The sequence below is a fragment of the Drosophila mojavensis genome, unplaced genomic scaffold (genome assembly GCF_018153725.1).
Source record: "Drosophila mojavensis isolate 15081-1352.22 unplaced genomic scaffold, ASM1815372v1 contig_81, whole genome shotgun sequence".
Taxonomy (NCBI): domain Eukaryota; kingdom Metazoa; phylum Arthropoda; class Insecta; order Diptera; family Drosophilidae; genus Drosophila; species Drosophila mojavensis.
In genome coordinates, this window is record NW_025318907.1 from 1,045,299 (window position 1) to 1,062,916 (window position 17,618).

Consider the following 17,618-nt stretch of genomic DNA (forward strand, 5'->3'; position numbering starts at 1 on the left):
GGAGTGGGAATGCGAGTGGGTGCGGTAGATGTACCAGCGGGTGACTTCCGCTCGAAACAGATACAAGCGCAGCCCCATGCAAAAACTACGGCACAGTTGAAAAAAGGGAGTGCATTGGAAAGTCGAAGAGTGCAATACCCTTACAAAATGTAAGAAACTTTTAAAATGATATAGGGTATACATATATAAGTGAAGGAATATTTGCGATATAAATTATTTAAGGTTTCTTTTTTTTATCAAACGTTTCTTTCTTCGAAACTTCAGTATATATATAAAAAAAAAATGTGTATGTAATAGTAATCAAAATATTTTTAGCTCTAAAATTTTTAAAAATATTGGGGCACTCTAAGTTGTATGTTTTAAATAAATGTAAGCAAACAAAAAAAAAAAAAAAAAAAAAAAAAAAAAAAAAAAACAATAAATATATAAATAAATAAATAAAATAAAAAATAAAAAATTAAATATTTGAAAAAAGCTATTAATTTATTTTTAATTTTTATTTATTTATTATTATTTTATTCACATAAAATTTTTAAAATAATAAATCATATTTAATTTAATTCATCAATCGAAATAAATTGACTATCAGTTGGCACACAGCATATTGGATTTGATATTGGGATCAAGCATATTTTATAAAATAATTAGGCAACAGCTATTGCCTAATTTGACTTTCCATATCATCATCATTGCTCGCTATCCCATATACCCCATTTGGTATTGCTCACAGCTAAAACTCCCATGCAAACTTCGTGTCTTTGTCCTGATTCCGCAGACTATTTAATGCTCGGCTCTGTCAAGGCAACTGAGTAACATGTTGGCCAAATTTGTAGCCAGTTAGAGGGATTACTTAACAGAACCGCAATCAAATGCATCTGTCAACTCAAAGCTGTATTTACGTATATATATTCCAGTGGCATCTCAATATAGAAAATTTGTTGATAAATGCTTGAGCTAAATATATGTATATAAAGACAGTTCAAACAACTATGTGTTGATTTATATCTTTCCCTCTATATATGTATATGCATATGTATTGGTGACTATTTAGTTCTTGTAATAAATCTACTTTACATATTTGTTTCTAAATGAATTATACGTCATGTTAGTCCAGCCACTCAAAGGTCTTGGAGTTTCAAAGATGGGCTTAGCAAGTAAATATTAAAAGTGTTCGATTTATACTAAAATCCATTTAAACATAAATGCATTTATGCAGCACTTAAAGTGCATCCAAGCGTGCGGCATAAAAAATATAATAACGAATTACTAGACTTTTCATTCTATTTATTTTTGTTATTGTGCGAAAAGTGTTTTTTTTTTCGCATGTTTTGATCGATTAATGCAGCCAATTGCAAACAGTGCTAGGCACAAATATATGTGCAGGTTCGCAACAAAATAAATAAATAAAATATTTTCTGTTTTTCGATTATTTACATATTAGTGATGACTTTTTTAAAAATTATTTATTAAAATTTGTTGAATGATGATGAATGAATGATTTTTTATTTATTTTTACAGATTTTATTGTTTTTTTTTCGCAAAAAAAAAATAATAATAAAAAAAAAAAAATAAATAAAGCAAGTATTTATATGTGCCCACAATGCTTGACTAAAGTATACTCTAGAGCTGAGATTGTTATGTGTTTTTAGCATAGATGAGAGTTTTAGAACCTGCTCTTGAAGTTAATTTATTTATTTTTTTTTTTTATTAGGTCAGGTTGTCACTCTGACTGGTATGTTGAACTGCATGACTGCTTACCGACTAAATAAACCATATATAATTTACACTAAGCTCTCTGTAAGCTCTATTTTTAAACCAAAATACACCTGATTCACAGTTGATCAATTTCAGTAGGGTATTCGTATTGAATACTTTTATCGGCGCCATCAAATATACTTTACAATTTGCTGCCCTTTCAAAGTGTAAATTTATCAATCATACGCCATGGTTGCCAGCCAAGCGACGCGCTCACAACACGTACGCCGCATGCATGATTGTGTGTGTGTGTGTGCCTGTATATGTGGCCAGACACACGTATAAACTGCTTTCAATGCACGCTCGCTTGTCTTTATGCATTAATTTACTCCATGCCAAGCTTAATGCTGCGCAAAATATATTTTTTAATTTTTGTGCTTTTTTTTTGTATTTAAAAATAAAGAAATATTATAATTTACAGCTCGCTAACGCTTTTGCTTTTGCTGTTGGTTGTGTATTATATTTAAAATATGCACAACTAAAAGAATTTTTCACACAAATTGAGTTTGCTCCGCTTACAGCGAAAGTCGCTGTCGCTGTTGCTGCCGGCGTCGTCGTCGACGTCATTGTCGCTGCTTTTGGCATTGCCAATTTTGCTGCCAGTCATCGGTCGCTGCCATTGACGACATGGAAAATTTGCTGCCATTGCCACGTCACTCATAAAATACAAGCACTAAAAATAAAGAAGGGGAACACAAAAAAAAAAAAAAAAAAAATTAAATAAAAAAAAAAAAAAAAAAGAGAAAGACAAGCCCAGCGCTAGGATGTTGGCTGCCTGGCATAATTTAATAGAGTCGGTAATATCAATAAATTTTAAAAGCCTTTTAATGCGCATCGATAAAAATAGCCATGGAACATCTTTTTGCGACATAATTATGCTGAAGCGTTGACAGCATTGTTTCGAATTGAGTTCGAGTCTGAGCTGTCTCCCAAAGAGATGCCAGCGGCAGCTTTTAGCCTGTGCAAAGAATATTAAGTGCCTTAAGCCGGATATGACACAAAATACATCATAGTTGAAGAGGATAAGAGCTTAAATTGAGCTTAGATATGTGTGTTTAATATTTGATAAAATTACCTTAAACAGTATCGGGAATTTACGCTAAGATATGCGTTTGAATATTTTATCAATCGCATAGCTTATGTTAAAAATAATATAAATTAAAGAAATTCTTTAGGTAAATGAGAATTTATTTCATCAACAAGTATAAAAAATAATCCAAATTTCATATAATAGTATAATATAAAAATAAAAATTAATTTTTTAAATAAATAAATAATTTCTTTTTAAATAAAAAAAAAAAAAAAAAATAAAACAAATTTGGGCCAGTAAAATTAGATTACAATAATTAAATTAAAAAAAAAAAAAAAAATACTAACAGAATTATATTGCAATATTAAATAAAAACCAAATTATCAATAAAAAAGAGTCAAAATATATGAAGTGCTAAATTATGCTATATACCTAATAAATTATAAATGAAAAATTAAATATAATAAAATATATAATTTTAAAATTAATTATATAATTGAAAAATTAATTACAATGATTACAAATGGCATTCAATATTACCGAATTAATTATATTAATATTTTTTCCCAAACTAAATAAAAACCAAAGCCAACTAAAAACTCAACTCAACCAAACCAAATTAGATTTGCTGCTTGTTAACAATTTTGCTATTCAATTTGCCCAGTTACACACTCACACACACACATGCAATGGCGGTAATTATTTGAGTTGAATGTAAAATTTTGTGGATTATTGCATTTGCGGAGTATTTAAAATAATTCTATGAATTTTATATACTCCGTTTAAGCCACAAAATTTAAATGGGTTTGCCTCTGCAGTTGGGGGCTTTCGAATATTTGTAGCATACTTTTGCGCGCTCATGCACACTAAACCAATGCCCCTCAACTAGTAAGCGGCACTCGCACGCTATGAAATCAACTCAACAACATGTTCAGCTCCGGCTAAGCCCCCATGGAAATTTACTCGGAGCCACATAACAACAAAAAAAAAAAAAAAAAAGAAAAGAAAAGAAAAGAGAAAAAAAAATTATAATAAGTAGTAGAGCGACGATGGCAACGATAAAAAGTGTTGAGCGCTGTCGTTCATATGCAATGGAAACAAAGCAACAAAACCGCAAACAGGCAAGCCCCCAACCCCACCCATCCGCTGCAGCAGCAGTGCAGCTGGCCAGCCAAGCAGCCAAACCAGCCACCATCAGCCACCATCAGCCACCATCAGCCACCATCAGCCACCATCAGCCACCAGCAGCTGTTGCCACCAAAGACAATGCCAGCGCATGCATCCCTTGCTGAAATGCAGCCAACGAAAATGCTTGGCATTAAGGGCATGCCAAGCGAGAGCTGGCCAACAGAACTGAGAAAAGTAGATGCGACGCATGTGCACAGTTATTGAATATGAAATACCCTGTAATTATAGAAATTATAATTTGGGTCCTCAAGCATGAATTACTTGAAATGTCGTTGGCTTCACTGTTATGAAATTGTATTTATTTAGGAAAAATTTCTATTCCAATAACTAATAATCAAGTTGCAATTTTTCAAAGATTTTCTAATAATAAATAATATTTATAAATTTGAAATTAAAATAATGTGCTTGACGAGAGTCTCGGCGTAAGAGAGAAAGTAGCTCTGATAGAGGGTTTATAGCAATGTGTTTATTGATACATAATTCGTTTTTATTTATTTAACGGGGTATATTTTGTTTTTTTTTTTTTTTTAATGTGAGTAGCAGACAGAAGGAGGCGGGGCAGACACCATAAATAGCTAAATCGAACAATCTCTGCCTGTCAGTCCACGTGTACGTATGTGTAAAAGCCTTGATTTGCTTCACTATTTCTAGAAAATTTCCACAATTGCTTTACACAAATTTTACAATGAAAAAATATATATATATTTAAAAAAAAAATTTTTTTTTTTAAATTTTATTTTATTTAAACAGGCTTTTTACTACCTAATGGGCAGCCTAACAAGTTGAACATAAAGACACAATTATTTAAAGTACAACACTACAGAAATTTCATAACAATAACAATATAAAAAAATTATAAAAAAATAAAATACATTTAATTGAAAACATATTGCATGTTTAATATAAATTTAATCTAAATATACACATATCAATATTTTTCTTGAACTGGAATATATCTTTTAAGTACCTTAAACATTCAGACTAAAAGCCATATACAATTTGAGAATATGAAAAACTTGCCGTCATCAAATTCAATTCGCCAGACTGATATAATAATAAAAGAGCACAGCAAATACATTTACAAGTCGAAAGGTTGCAGTGGATTGGATTGGATTGGATTGGATTGAAGGCAATGCGAGTGCCAGCCGAGCTGGCCTGGTTCAGTCACAGCAGTTGCAGTTGCAACTTTGGTTACGGTTTGTTGCTTTGCTGCACGGCAGTGTCGAATGCCGTTGGCTTATAAAATATTTAAATATTTTGTGGCAATGGCCGCAACATATTTGCACAGTGCCGCTCCAGAGTTGGCTAAGAAAGCTGCTTGGGCGCACTTCACTAAAGTTCAAGTGGCGACGCCTCGGCGTATGCTATTAATATTGTGCGACAGCTGTTGGACTGTTTAAATATTTATGCAATACGCAAAAAGTATGGCGACAACGCGGCTTATCAGCCCGGGGGCGCAGAGAGAGAGAGAGAGAGACAAAGAGCCAAGGATGATGGGCAAGCGTTGTCATTGTCATTGGTTCCGCAGTTGCCGCTTGATATGCTAATATGGTTATGGTTACGGCTGCCGCTGCCGCTGCCGCTGCTGATGCTGATGCTGCTTCTATTCTTTGCGGTTGTCCTTGTCGTTGGCTGAGAAAATTTCATTATGCCAATTACTTGCATCAAAGCTGCTGGGATAATTGACTTTGCTTAGCGGCTGGCAGTGTTAGAGTCAAGACCTTCGCAGACACCATTCTGCTCAGTTTAAAGCGCTTGCATAAGACGCCTTTGTACATTAGTTGTCCTCTGTATGTGTGTGTGTGCCTGTGTGTGTGGCCCCATTTGGAAGCATAAAATAATTAAACTTAATTGACAGTTTTTGGGCAACACCTTTAGTCCCAGCCTTGTGCATCCTTTAATCTAATGATCTCAACTTTGCCAGCAAGTGCCTGGTTAGCTTTTAGTAAACTTGGGCGATAATTTCAATTATATGTAACAACTTGCATTAGCTTCACTCTTAAAATAAACTATAGGCTATGCAGTATTTGAACATTTAGTTAGATATTTAAAAAAATTGGTTTAGATGGAATTATTTACATATTCTGTAAAGCAGTAAAAACAGTATAATAATCATTTAAATACCATAAAAATTTAAGTATACTAATATTATACTCTTTGGCTTCATAAAAAAATATGTATTAATTTTTCATATAAAATATATTTTCATTTTATTGGTAATTATTTAAATACGTTGTCCATATATAAAAATAAATATTTTTGCTATATACAAAAACAAAAAATCGATTAATTTTGTATTTTTAATTAAAATAAAGTTCGATGAAATCAAATTTTTCTATAAAAAAATTGGTTACAAAAATTTTAATTTGCTATATATAAAAAATTAAATGATAGCTACTACATTTGCAAAAAAAATTAATATAATAAAAATACTTTGTACAGTTAGCCTCTTTTATCCAACTAACCAAAGTAAGTATTTATGTAAATTTTTAATACGTTGAATCTGAATATATTATAAAATCTTCTAAGATTTTCGATTAACAAGTATTCCGGCTAATTTCAATCAAGCATTTCAAACTGCTTACAGATGTGCTCTACATTTGTGAACAGTTTGAAATTTTTTGATTTTAGTAGTGTTTCGTAGTGTAGTTTTTAATTTTTGCCCTAAATTTAATTATTTTTTTTTTTTTAATTTTGTGGCTTTATGCAAATTTTTGGTTATAAATTTGTTTGTGAAGTTTGATATCTTTCTCTTATCATTTATTTGATAATTGGAAAATATGAAAATCTATCCAAATGGTGATGCCTGGTTTTACGTGGACAAGCCAGGCTGCTGGGGGAAGTACGAGAGATATTCTCCACAGCACAGCTGGAAGCCTCTGATCCGGCCAATCAGGCCGAAGATCATGTACCATTGGCATGACTACGACGGCGTTAAAAAGGCGGAGATAAAGACCAAAGATCTCTACTTTGACAACTGGCAGACGTCTCGCATTCGGGCACAGGCCTGCCTGGGTATGCTCTATGCCACCGGCTACCGGTTCGTTAAGCTCAGCATGGCACCACCGGCTGGCTTCAAGTGTGCACCACTTCCGGTCAATCTGGTCGGTGCCTATCACGTCAACGGTAAGTGTTATGCGCTTTCAAACAAATTTATGTATTAAAACTAAAAATAAAAAAAAACCTATAGAGTATCTAAAGCAAATGAGAAGGGAAGCAAATGCGGCCAAGAAAGCCGCTAAATTGGCAGCCTTGGCCATTAAGAAGGCTGAGCTCGCTTTTAAGAACAGAGCCAAGAAGCGACCAAGACCTGGATAAACACGAAATAAAGTGAATGCAACTCAAGGAAAATACATGTTCACTATTCGCAGTGCTCTCTCAATTCTTTAGTGTCAATAAATAATCACCTTTGGATACAAATGCCTAATGCTGATTTTATTCTCTCATGCCTTTTCATTGGCTGAGTAAATATCATTATGCCAATTACTTGCATCAAAGCTGCTGGGATAATTTACTTTGCTTAGCGACACGACTTGCATTAGGCGATAAGCGTGTGTGTGAGTCTGTGTGTGTGTGTGTAGTTCCATTTAATTAAACTTAATTGACAGTTTTTGGGCAACACCTTTAGTCTCTGCCTTGTGCATGCTTTAATCTAATGATCCTAACTTTGCCAGCAAGTGTTTGGTTAGCTTTTAGTAAAGTTTGGCGATAGTTTAAACTACGTTTAACTATTTAGTATAAACTATGTTATGAAGTTTTTAATTTATCATTTAGATTATGAATCATTTAAATAATAGCAGTAAGATATATATATTAATAATTAATAACTAATTAAAGATTTAGGCATTGCTTGCAAAGAATAGTTGATAATTTTAGTCTTAGGGATCTGTTGGCGTCAATATTCGTCTGCTCTTACATTGAGCAATTGCCTTCGGTTATTTTTGTTTTCATTATCGGCTGAGCGCTTTGAGTTGAACTATTCGTGTCACGCTCTTCAGACGAACATCATTTAGGTAGAGAGACGATCGAGGTTCGTACAATGAGAGCGAATGAGTCAAAAAGCCAATGTGACTTCATCTTCACATTCACATACACATTCACACATTCAATTCCCATGCGCTGTCAATGCATACACAAGCCGTACATACCAATGCCTACATATTAGTGCTATATTAGTGCTTAAGGTAATTCCTATGTCACGCTCAATTAATTCCTATACATGTTATTTTCACAAAATAAATCTCACAGTTCATAGAGTTTGGACAAATATCTTAAATACCTCATAGTGTTTGCTTAATAAGAATAATAATTGCATTTAAGCACACATTTCCAACTCTTTACATACATTGAGTAAGCATTGATTTTACCTTTTGTTTATTTTGGTATTGTAAAATGTTTTCTACAAAATTGTTACTTTATTTTCCTTGGTGCTTCTATACAAATTTCTCTTTATAAATTTTTACGTATTTCCCTTCCATTTTCTCTCCTTTCTTTAAATTTGTTCTTTGATTTTTGGAAATTATGAGAATCTATCCAAATGCTGATATTTGGTTTTTCGTCGACAAGCCAGGCTGCTGGGGCAAGTACGAGAAGTATGCCCCGCACCACAGCTGGAAATTGCCGGTGCGGCCATTCACGCCGAAGGTCATGTACCATTGGCGTGATCTCGATGGTGTCAAGAAGCCGGAGATAAAGCGAAAGGATCTCTATTTCGATAACTGGCCGAAGACTCGAATTCGTGCACAGGCCTGCCTGGGCATGCTCTATGCCACTGGCTATCGGTTCATTAGGATCTGCAAGGCACCACCGGCTGGCTTCAAGTGTGCACCACTTCCGGTCAATCTGGTTGGCGCTTATCAAGTCAACGGTAACTCCTTTGCGCTATCAAATATGTCTTCTATTATATACTAATCCTAAACACTACAGCACATTTGAAACAACTAAGTAAAGAAGCGAAGGCCGCAAAGAAAGCCGCTAAAAAGGCAGCAAAGGAAGCTAAGAAAGCAGCCGAGGCATTTAAAAATAGAGGCAAAAAGCGAGGAAGATCATAAACAAGAATTAAATTGTATGCAAACTGAAGAAAATTCTAGCAAATTATCTCTCAGGTATTGTTGCACAATAGACATTCTGATGCAGCTTTGGATAAAAATTGTCAATGTTTTTTGGTTAAGTAAGAATTGAGAAAAAATTAATATTTTTATTTATTTATTTACTCTTTAATTATTTAAGATTATTTCTTCTAGATTTGACATCTGACTGACTGAGTATGATTCAATTGTAGCCAGAATGGTGTTGTTGAAGAGTATATGGCAGGTAAAAGAAGTACACATAGTATATATAACAGGCAATAGAAGAATAGCAACAGCCGAGTTGATTTCGTACTGCAAAAGTTTGTATTTATTTTATTTTTAATATTACCTAACACAAATACCTTACTTCACCCCTTCTTGCAGCTGGTTTCCAGCAGATAATCTGAAAGCAATCTATTTATTATGGCAAGAGAAAAGTCAGAGAAGAAGAAGAAAATGTGATTAAATTTTGTGTTATATTGAGGCATAAAAGATGATAAGAGTTGTGTAAGGAAGTATCCGTATCGGTCGAAATTGTCTGGAATGGTCTAGCAGGCAGAGAAAAATTAAATTGATAATTAAGATGCAGTCGATATTATCGATATTTAAATTATGTAGAAAGCCTATGAACGGATCGATCTTGCACCTAATAACTGCTAGCGAAATGAACGTTTTTAGCCTAAGTCCCTATATAGTTAAAGTTTGTTCAAATAATCTATTAAAATGTATCAAATAAAAAACAGTTGTTTATATAAATATCAAGCACTGATTAAATTTGAGACAACCAGCAATATTAAGAATGAAATTAAATAAAAAAAATATATGTCATCAAACTTAGTCTTATCCATACATATTAAATTTTAATAAACAAAAAATATAAACTACAAAATTAAATAAACAAAATTAAACTATGCACACGGAAAAACTTTAAAATAAAATATTTTAAGTAAATATTGAATACAAGTTTAATTATTAACACACAAAAGTGCGGAAAAAAATTTAATAAAATTATCTTAAGCTATTTACTTAGTTAACTTTTACCTTTAGTCAACTGTTAGCTTACAAAAAAAATATATATGTAAAAATTAAATTAAAATGTAAAAATCATTTTAAAAACAAAAACAACGTGACAAATATTAAATAAAAAAGTGGAATCATAATTTAAATAGCATTAATTTACGTATAATTATCGCCATACAAAAGTCATATTTGGTGCAATTCATTAGACTAGAACCGGGAGAAGAAAGAATGAATACTATGAATGAATTAATACTACGTGTGAATGAATGAATACTTTGGTATGTGTGCATGTATATGTATGTACGTACGTTACATTTATCAATGTAATTTTATCGGCCGCATAATTAGCGTAGCCAAGCGCACTGATTAACTTGCATTCAACGATTTTCAATTGAATTTTGCAGTTCGTTGATTCGAACCAAAAAAATAAAAAAGGAAGAATATACATACATATATACATACATATGTATATACATTAAAAATAAAGTGAAACACACGAGACTGTGATGCAAATGCAATCATCCTAGCATCCAATGTGGGTGTGGTCTGCACTGTGGGATAGGTTAATAAAAATACAAAGCAGTACAAGAAAAAAAAAAAAAAAAAAAAAAAAAAAAAACGAAAACGAAATGCAAAATATGCAGACAGGCGAATGATGAATGTGAATGTGAAATGTGCCATTAATTAATTCGATTAAATGCAGCAATGCAGGCAATCAGCCAAAAAGGCAGCGTGAAGCAATAAAGCACAACAGGAGTACACGGGACACACACACTCACACTCACACACACATACACATACACAGAGTCAGTTAAGAGTCAGTCAATCAACGCAGCAGCCACAAATGACTGGAGAGGCTGTTGCATCATCAATGGACTGCGCACCGAAGGGCTTGGCAGGGAGGGCACTCATTAAGCATTAAGACTGTAGCTCGGAACGATGTTCGTTACAGTTATTAATGGCGCGCATAAGCTTTAATACTACAGCATCTTAATTTTATAAGATGCTGACGAATTTTTGCACATTACACTAAAATTTAAAGGATAAATGTATTTATTTATTTATCTACTTTTTAAGCAAGCGATTATTCTCTTTAATTTACATTAAATAACAAAAAAAAAAAAAAAAAAACAAATGTAGATATATTTTATATTATAATTTTATTTTATATAATTTTTACATTTAATAAAACATTTTTTAAGAGGTAATTGTTTTATTTTTCAAATGACATTTTTATATATTTTATATTTTAAAAAGAATTTTTAAAATATTGCTATTGTTTCTTTTATTTATTTACATTAAAATATACCTAAATACCTGCGTAAGCATATTTAATATTAAAAGAGAATTTTTGTTGTTTATTATTTAAAGAAATTTTTTACTCCATTACATAAAAATATATTTAAAAATAAGTGACAGCAATATTAATATATTTTCAAAATTGTTTTTAAAAAGTTCTCTTAAAATAAAAAAATGATCTTTTTAAAATACACAATACATAAAAAATTAATAATTATTAATAATTAATTTGTTTGTAAGGAAAAAAAAAATTAAATTGTTTCGACTTTATTGTCTTTTCTATTTTTAAAAGCATTTTTTATGATATGCATTGGAGTATTCAGAGAGCATGTAATAGGGAAAATTGATGGAAACGTATTTCAAGCTTTGCCTTTCTGGTCAAAACTAAGTAACCAAAAATACGCACAAAATATGTAAAATATGTACAAACTTTATTCTATTATTATGTATGTGTCAGGGCAGGTTTAGTCCGGGAATACATTATTTCAAAACACAGTATTATATTACATATTTTTAGCTAAGTTTGCAAATTTCGAATATATTTAATTAAAGTAAAATTACAATTGCCCCCAAGCAAGATGGATAAGAAGGAGAAGGAGGTAAAACTCTCCGCGGATGAGCGTCAGTTCTTTGTTGCAACTCGCATGAGTTTGCCGCTGTTTATGCTCTCGCGTATGTATATGAAATAAAATATATAATATATAATATTTCTTTAGGGCTAACATTCGATTTTAGGTAATCGTCTGCGTGAGGATAATTTGGAAAGTGTACAAAAACAGTTTAAGCTAGCAGGTGGACATTACAATGCGTATTGTCAGCAAGGTAAATATAACTAAATGCTTTATATATAAATTACATTCATTATTAATTATATTATATATGTTGACTTACAGAAAATCGTAGAGAGGAATTTAGTGCCGCCACGTATAATCATTATAGACATGTGACAGGCTTTGAGAAGACGCCGGCCACTCCATATCCTCCCAAGCGTCCGTTGCGCTCCAATCGGGAGATGACCACTTGGCGGGGCTATCAGCATGCGCCGAATCGATATGGCGTGCTGCCCGAGCCATATAAGAGTAGGATGGGCTCCAAGGGCTCCGTTTTCGCTAAAATGCACGTGAACAAAAGCCGAGTGAGCATCAAGCCGCCGCCGCCCAAGTTCTACGAGGTGCCATCGGAAATCGAGCGCTTCTTCAGACCGGAGAACAAGCAAAAGGGCATATTCCTAACAAGTAAGAGAAATATATATAATATATACCATTTCTTCTTCTTTGTAACTCTGCCTGCCAGACGCTCGTGAGCGTCGTCCCTCGTCACGTCTCATGGTATCCGATGCGACCATGTGCTGGCGCAATCCGAGCGACCCGGGTCCCTGTGAAACTTATTACAATCGCTTTGAGATTCAGTCGATCGTGTCGCCCAAGATCATAGAGAAGCCCGACAATCCTCACTTGTTTCTGCGCCACTCCTGTGTGCCAACTAAGCGTAGCCGAATTCTGCGACCCCACATTAGCTTCGAGCCGTGCCCCGGACGCTATGACATACGCTATCCGAACGTGTGCGCCTGTGAGCGGGGCAAGAAGACGGTGCCCCGGCTGACCATTCACATTGAGACACAGAAGCGGTACAAGTTCCGACGCTTGCCCTACGTCAAGATCAGAATGCGCAAATATTGTGAGCCCGACTGGCGTCATGTGATCGGCAAAGGGCATAGGCGCCTCTTCAAGATGGGCAAACACGACTTGCCCAAGCCGCAGATGAAGAAGGTGGAAAAGAAGGGCGGCAAGAAGGTCGAGAAGCAGCTGAAGATGTTCGCTGATGCCAAGTACTTGAATATGCTGGTCAATCCAAGGCATCTGCCGATATCAACACGCGACTTTCCTGCACCGCCCTATGTGCCCCGCATCGTCTACAATTGCATTGCCAAGCGGGTGATACGCAAGCAGCTGCGTAATAATAAGAAAATCGCCTTCATGAGCGGCCAGGAGCGCTGGAAGGACGGCGTACGTGTGCTACAGATGACCCAGCGCCAGCTGGAGGAGATCAAGGCGCGCCTGCCCGAAGATCGCCGCCTCGAGGATCGTCCGATCAATCTGCGCGCCTCGAAGATGCTCAGCCGCCTGTTCATCGTGCCCGACCGCATGCGCACAACCTATGTGCCCATGCTGCGGAAGCGACTCTTCAAATTCCTGCCCATACCGGGTGCTCGGGTGCTGGTCACCGATAGCGATATACGCCCGGACTTGCCCTTCGATCGCGACAATCCGACGGGCATGTACAATGTGAAAATAGACGAGACGAAATTCTTTCGTGATTCGGTGCTGCTGGAGATGGAGCAGCAACGCTTGGGCATTAAGGTACAGGTCGAGGAGAAGTCCTTGGAGCAGTCCATGAGCGGTGTCAGCATGACGGCTTCAATGGCCTCGGGCTCGCAATCGGAACAAAATACAGCTAGATTAACCAATTATATGGAAGCCAAGCCGGATGAGTAATAAGGTGTGTGTGTGTGTGCTCTCGGTGCTCTCTACAGTGTTTGAGATCGCGCATGAGCATCACGTTTACATAGTTCTATGATTTATGTGCCATGCTCCAGTAAATTTTAAAGCCAGCAAAACTGTCTGTGCTGCACACTTGCGACTCCTGGCGCTCGCTGCCATAAAGCAGCAAAACGTAACTTTTGACCATAAAATAAATAACTTTTCAGTTGTCCGTCGCCCAAGCTTGGTTTCCGTCTCTCTCCTCTCTCTCTCTCTCTCTCTCTCTCTCTCTCTCTCTATGTGTGTGGCTAAAAACCAGCAGAAAAGCCAGCACGAAATAATTAAGTTTTCCAACGTTTTGCGGAATCTGTGCCGGGTCCGGGATTCCGTAGCCAGACTACGGCTACGGTCTACGTGTGGCCCGCTACATGGGGCCATTAAAATTACGAGCATATCTCATATCTACTTGCTTAGATTGTAAAACATAATCTGTTATCAATTATTTTAGCTGCGTGCCTTTTTGGCCAGGGCGTGGTGGGCGTGGCCGGCGTGGCCAGAATGGACCTTTCGCCCTTCGGCAGCCGTCGGGCAGTCGGGGTAAACTTGCAAAAGCGCTCACGTTGCATTTGCCAAAGCAAAAAGAAAACTTTTCACACACTATTTATGACTTAGTTAAAATTTTGGCATGTAAGCAATTTCATTTGCTGCGCCTTAGCATCTGGCTCATAAAAATGCCCATCCTAATCGATTCTCGACTCGACTCTTTACTCGTTGCGTGCATGTGAATGAATGAGTAAGTGTGAGTGTGAGTGTGAGCGTGAGTCAATGAACAACTAAAGCGAGTGCAGAAGTTAATTGAGTTTTGTGAGCCAAAGGCATTGATAGACAGCAGCAAAGTCAGCAGAAAGTAACTAAATAAAACTAAAGTTCAAGAGAATGAATCAGGACTCAGATTTGCTGTGAGTACTGAGCATAAGTTAAGAGATTGACTAAGTTTTAAATATAGGTATTTGTGTAGATGTAGGTGCTGCTTAGCAAAAGTGACTGAATTATCAAATAAGAAATTCATTTTATTAATCTTAGCAGCTAAAGTCTAAGAAAATAAAAATGACTTCTTAAAAAAATTCAATATAATAAATATTATATAAAATAAAAATTTAATTGTTTGTAAATATAATTTAAAATTATTTCGATTATTTAAAAATTAAAATTTAAAAAATTTATTAAAAAATAAGTTTTAAAATAGTTTTTTTAAATTTTAATCTTTTTTATTTTAAAGAAATACAAATGTTATAAAAAATTAAAATGTAGTTATTTCTTCCATATTATGAAAATCTAATTATATATATGTAGAAAAGGACAATGTGCCTTAAATTAAAAAAATTTTAAACACAACACTTTTGTGTGCAGTAAATTGATTAAAAATAAAGTGTCCCATATAAATAAAAAAAAAAAAAAAAACAAATAAAAAATTATGAAAATTAGTTTTATTTAAACTAAACTTATTTCTCAAAAAATAGAAATTAACAAAAAATATATTACGAAATTTATTTACAAAACATTCAATAAAATTTAAATCATTTAAACACAACACTTTTGTGTGCAGTAAATTGATTAAAAATAAAGTGTCCCATATAAATAAAAAAAAAAAAAACAAATAAAAAATTATGAAAATTAGTTTTATTTAAACTAAATTTATTTCTCAAAAAATAGAAATTAACAAAAAATATATTACGAAATTTATTTACAAAACATTCAATAAAATTTAAATCATTTAAAAATGCTAAAAGGCGTCAATTTTTTTTTTCTCATTTCAAGAAAATAGAAATTAACAAAAAATATATTCCGAAATATAAAACGTTCAATGAAAATCTGTTTCCACAATCCAATAGGAATTAAGTGAATTCCCAATTTAGTGCAAACAATACTTTTCATCACCTAATATTCTGTGCTATAATTAATTCTTAGCTCACTGTTAATTGAAACAAATTTGAGCTTCAGAACCAAAAGATCCAGTTCCATTTATGGTTCATAGTAAATCCTCTGGTCGCTCTGATTACAATCAAAATTTCAATTTGAAAAGTCAAATAGCCAATTGAAATATAATTTGTGGTGAAAACTCAAAGGATTCGCTGTTACAGCATGCAAAGTTTTTTTTTCGCTCTCGTCTTTTGTGCCATGTGAAAGTATTTGCAGCGAAAGGTTCAAGCCATGGCAACACTACCAGCACATATTGCCTTTGTTGTGGGTGCGGGTGTGTGTGTGTGTGAGTAAAACAAAAATGTAACGTGTAGCAAGCTGGGATACACAGCTCCCATTCAATGCATTTTGTTTACCAGCTGCTGGCAGCTGATTAACAGTGACAGGAACGCCCCAACATGCTCAGACTCCAACTTTTCCCAACGAAAATTATTATGGTTAATGCTGTGCGGCATTGTTGTTGTTGTTGTTGTTGTTGTTGCTGCTGCTGTTGTAGACGTTGGCAGTGCAAATATTTTACACGCCACAAACACAATCACAAAGCCCAAGCCAAAGTGCACAAGTAAAAGTAAATTATAAGCAAAAGGCAACAATGCGACGCAATGTTGAAATGCAGCTGATTGTGCGCGAAAAGTTGCTTTCTTTCCCCCCCCATCCTCGTCTTTTCTTTTTGTGTGGCGAGGCAGAATCACGGAGAATTGTGGAGAATAGGAGCGAGGACAAGCCAGCAAGCAGGCAAGCAGCAGAACGGAAAGACAGTGCACGCTTTTCGGTTAACATGAGTTATTATTGCAAAGTGGGCGGCGAGCCAAGCCAAGCCAAGTCAAGTCAGCCAGCCAGCCAGCCAGCCAGCCAGCCAGGCAGCCAGGCAGCGTCTTGCCAACTTGCCAACTGGTTCAAGATGAAGCCATTGTGGCAAGCGGACTGGCTGGCGTTGCCTTTTGTCCTCCACCGGGTGAAACCTATACGCGAGCGCGTGCGCCATCGTCCTTGCCCAGGCCCAGACGTAGCTGCTGCTAGATATGGCATTACATTTGGCACACGCTTCGAGGGGAACTTTTACTGCATCATGATGAGCTGATTAAAGATTTCCAGCTGAGATCTTTTTTTAATAAATTGTAGAACAGCAAAAAAAATGTGAAATATATAGAAAACCTGTTATTGTATTGCGGTTTGTATTTTTATTCAACTCGCAGGTACAGTTGTGTCTGTTGCTTTAATATTTATGCGCTAAAAAATAAAAGGATAAATATGATAGAGCTGAACTATGAAATTAGAGTTTGAAATATTCCGATAGAATATTGGATTTTTGGAATCAATTGAGACCAGTTTCAAATGAATATTGTTTGAAAACTATTTTTTATTTTAATAGCTATATATAAAAATAAATTTTATTTTATTTTTTTTTTAAATTAAAAAAAAAAATTGTTTATCTTTTTAACTAATTTAGAAGGCATTTCATATAAAAATTTGTATTGAAAATTATTATTTTTTATTATTAATTTTTTTTATATTTAAATTATTATAAAATAAAAATGAGCTTTTTTATATTTATTAAAAAACAAAATCCTCATTCTACCCTATTATTATTAGTCTATTAAATTATCATTATTATTATCCATTTAATCTTGGGAAAACTCCTAGAATATTGCAAAACTTATTCTATTATTGATTATTATTATTGAATGTAAAATTCAGTCATTTGCATATGTGTAAATTATACTTCATCACACGCGCTTCTCAGTCTAGGGTATTCAAAAATGATATTGCATTGTTTGCACTCGCTGTGTGGCAAAG

The 17,618-nt window shown here is 34.4% G+C and overlaps 3 protein-coding genes across 7 annotated transcripts; all 3 read left to right on the forward strand.

Annotated features, from left to right (window-relative positions):
- The first annotated feature begins 6,629 nt into the window (after positions 1–6,629).
- LOC6580398 lies at positions 6,630–7,393 on the forward strand. Its single transcript, XM_002006203.3, has 2 exons — positions 6,630–7,099; positions 7,164–7,393. The coding sequence occupies exons 1-2, from the start codon at positions 6,754–6,756 to the stop codon at positions 7,289–7,291; spliced, it is 474 nt and encodes a 157-aa protein (XP_002006239.1). The 5' UTR covers positions 6,630–6,753; the 3' UTR covers positions 7,292–7,393.
- A 948-nt stretch (positions 7,394–8,341) lies between these two features.
- Positions 8,342–9,798, forward strand: LOC6580399. Of its 5 annotated transcripts, none has more exons than XM_044011269.1 (5): positions 8,342–8,840; positions 8,900–9,037; positions 9,090–9,143; positions 9,203–9,362; positions 9,427–9,798. In XM_044011269.1, the coding sequence occupies exons 1-2, from the start codon at positions 8,495–8,497 to the stop codon at positions 9,022–9,024; spliced, it is 471 nt and encodes a 156-aa protein (XP_043867204.1). In that variant the 5' UTR covers positions 8,342–8,494; the 3' UTR covers positions 9,025–9,037; positions 9,090–9,143; positions 9,203–9,362; positions 9,427–9,798. The 5 variants fall into 5 exon arrangements, with proteins under 5 accessions (XP_043867204.1, XP_043867203.1, XP_002006240.1 ...); XM_044011268.1 differs by having other exon boundaries at positions 9,217–9,362; XM_002006204.4 differs by having other exon boundaries at positions 8,344–8,840; positions 8,900–9,143.
- A 1,915-nt stretch (positions 9,799–11,713) lies between these two features.
- LOC6580400 lies at positions 11,714–14,083 on the forward strand. The gene is made up of 4 exons (XM_002006205.4): positions 11,714–12,033; positions 12,097–12,183; positions 12,255–12,596; positions 12,655–14,083. The coding sequence occupies exons 1-4, from the start codon at positions 11,940–11,942 to the stop codon at positions 13,854–13,856; spliced, it is 1,725 nt and encodes a 574-aa protein (XP_002006241.1). The 5' UTR covers positions 11,714–11,939; the 3' UTR covers positions 13,857–14,083.
- The last annotated feature ends 3,535 nt before the right edge of the window (positions 14,084–17,618 follow it).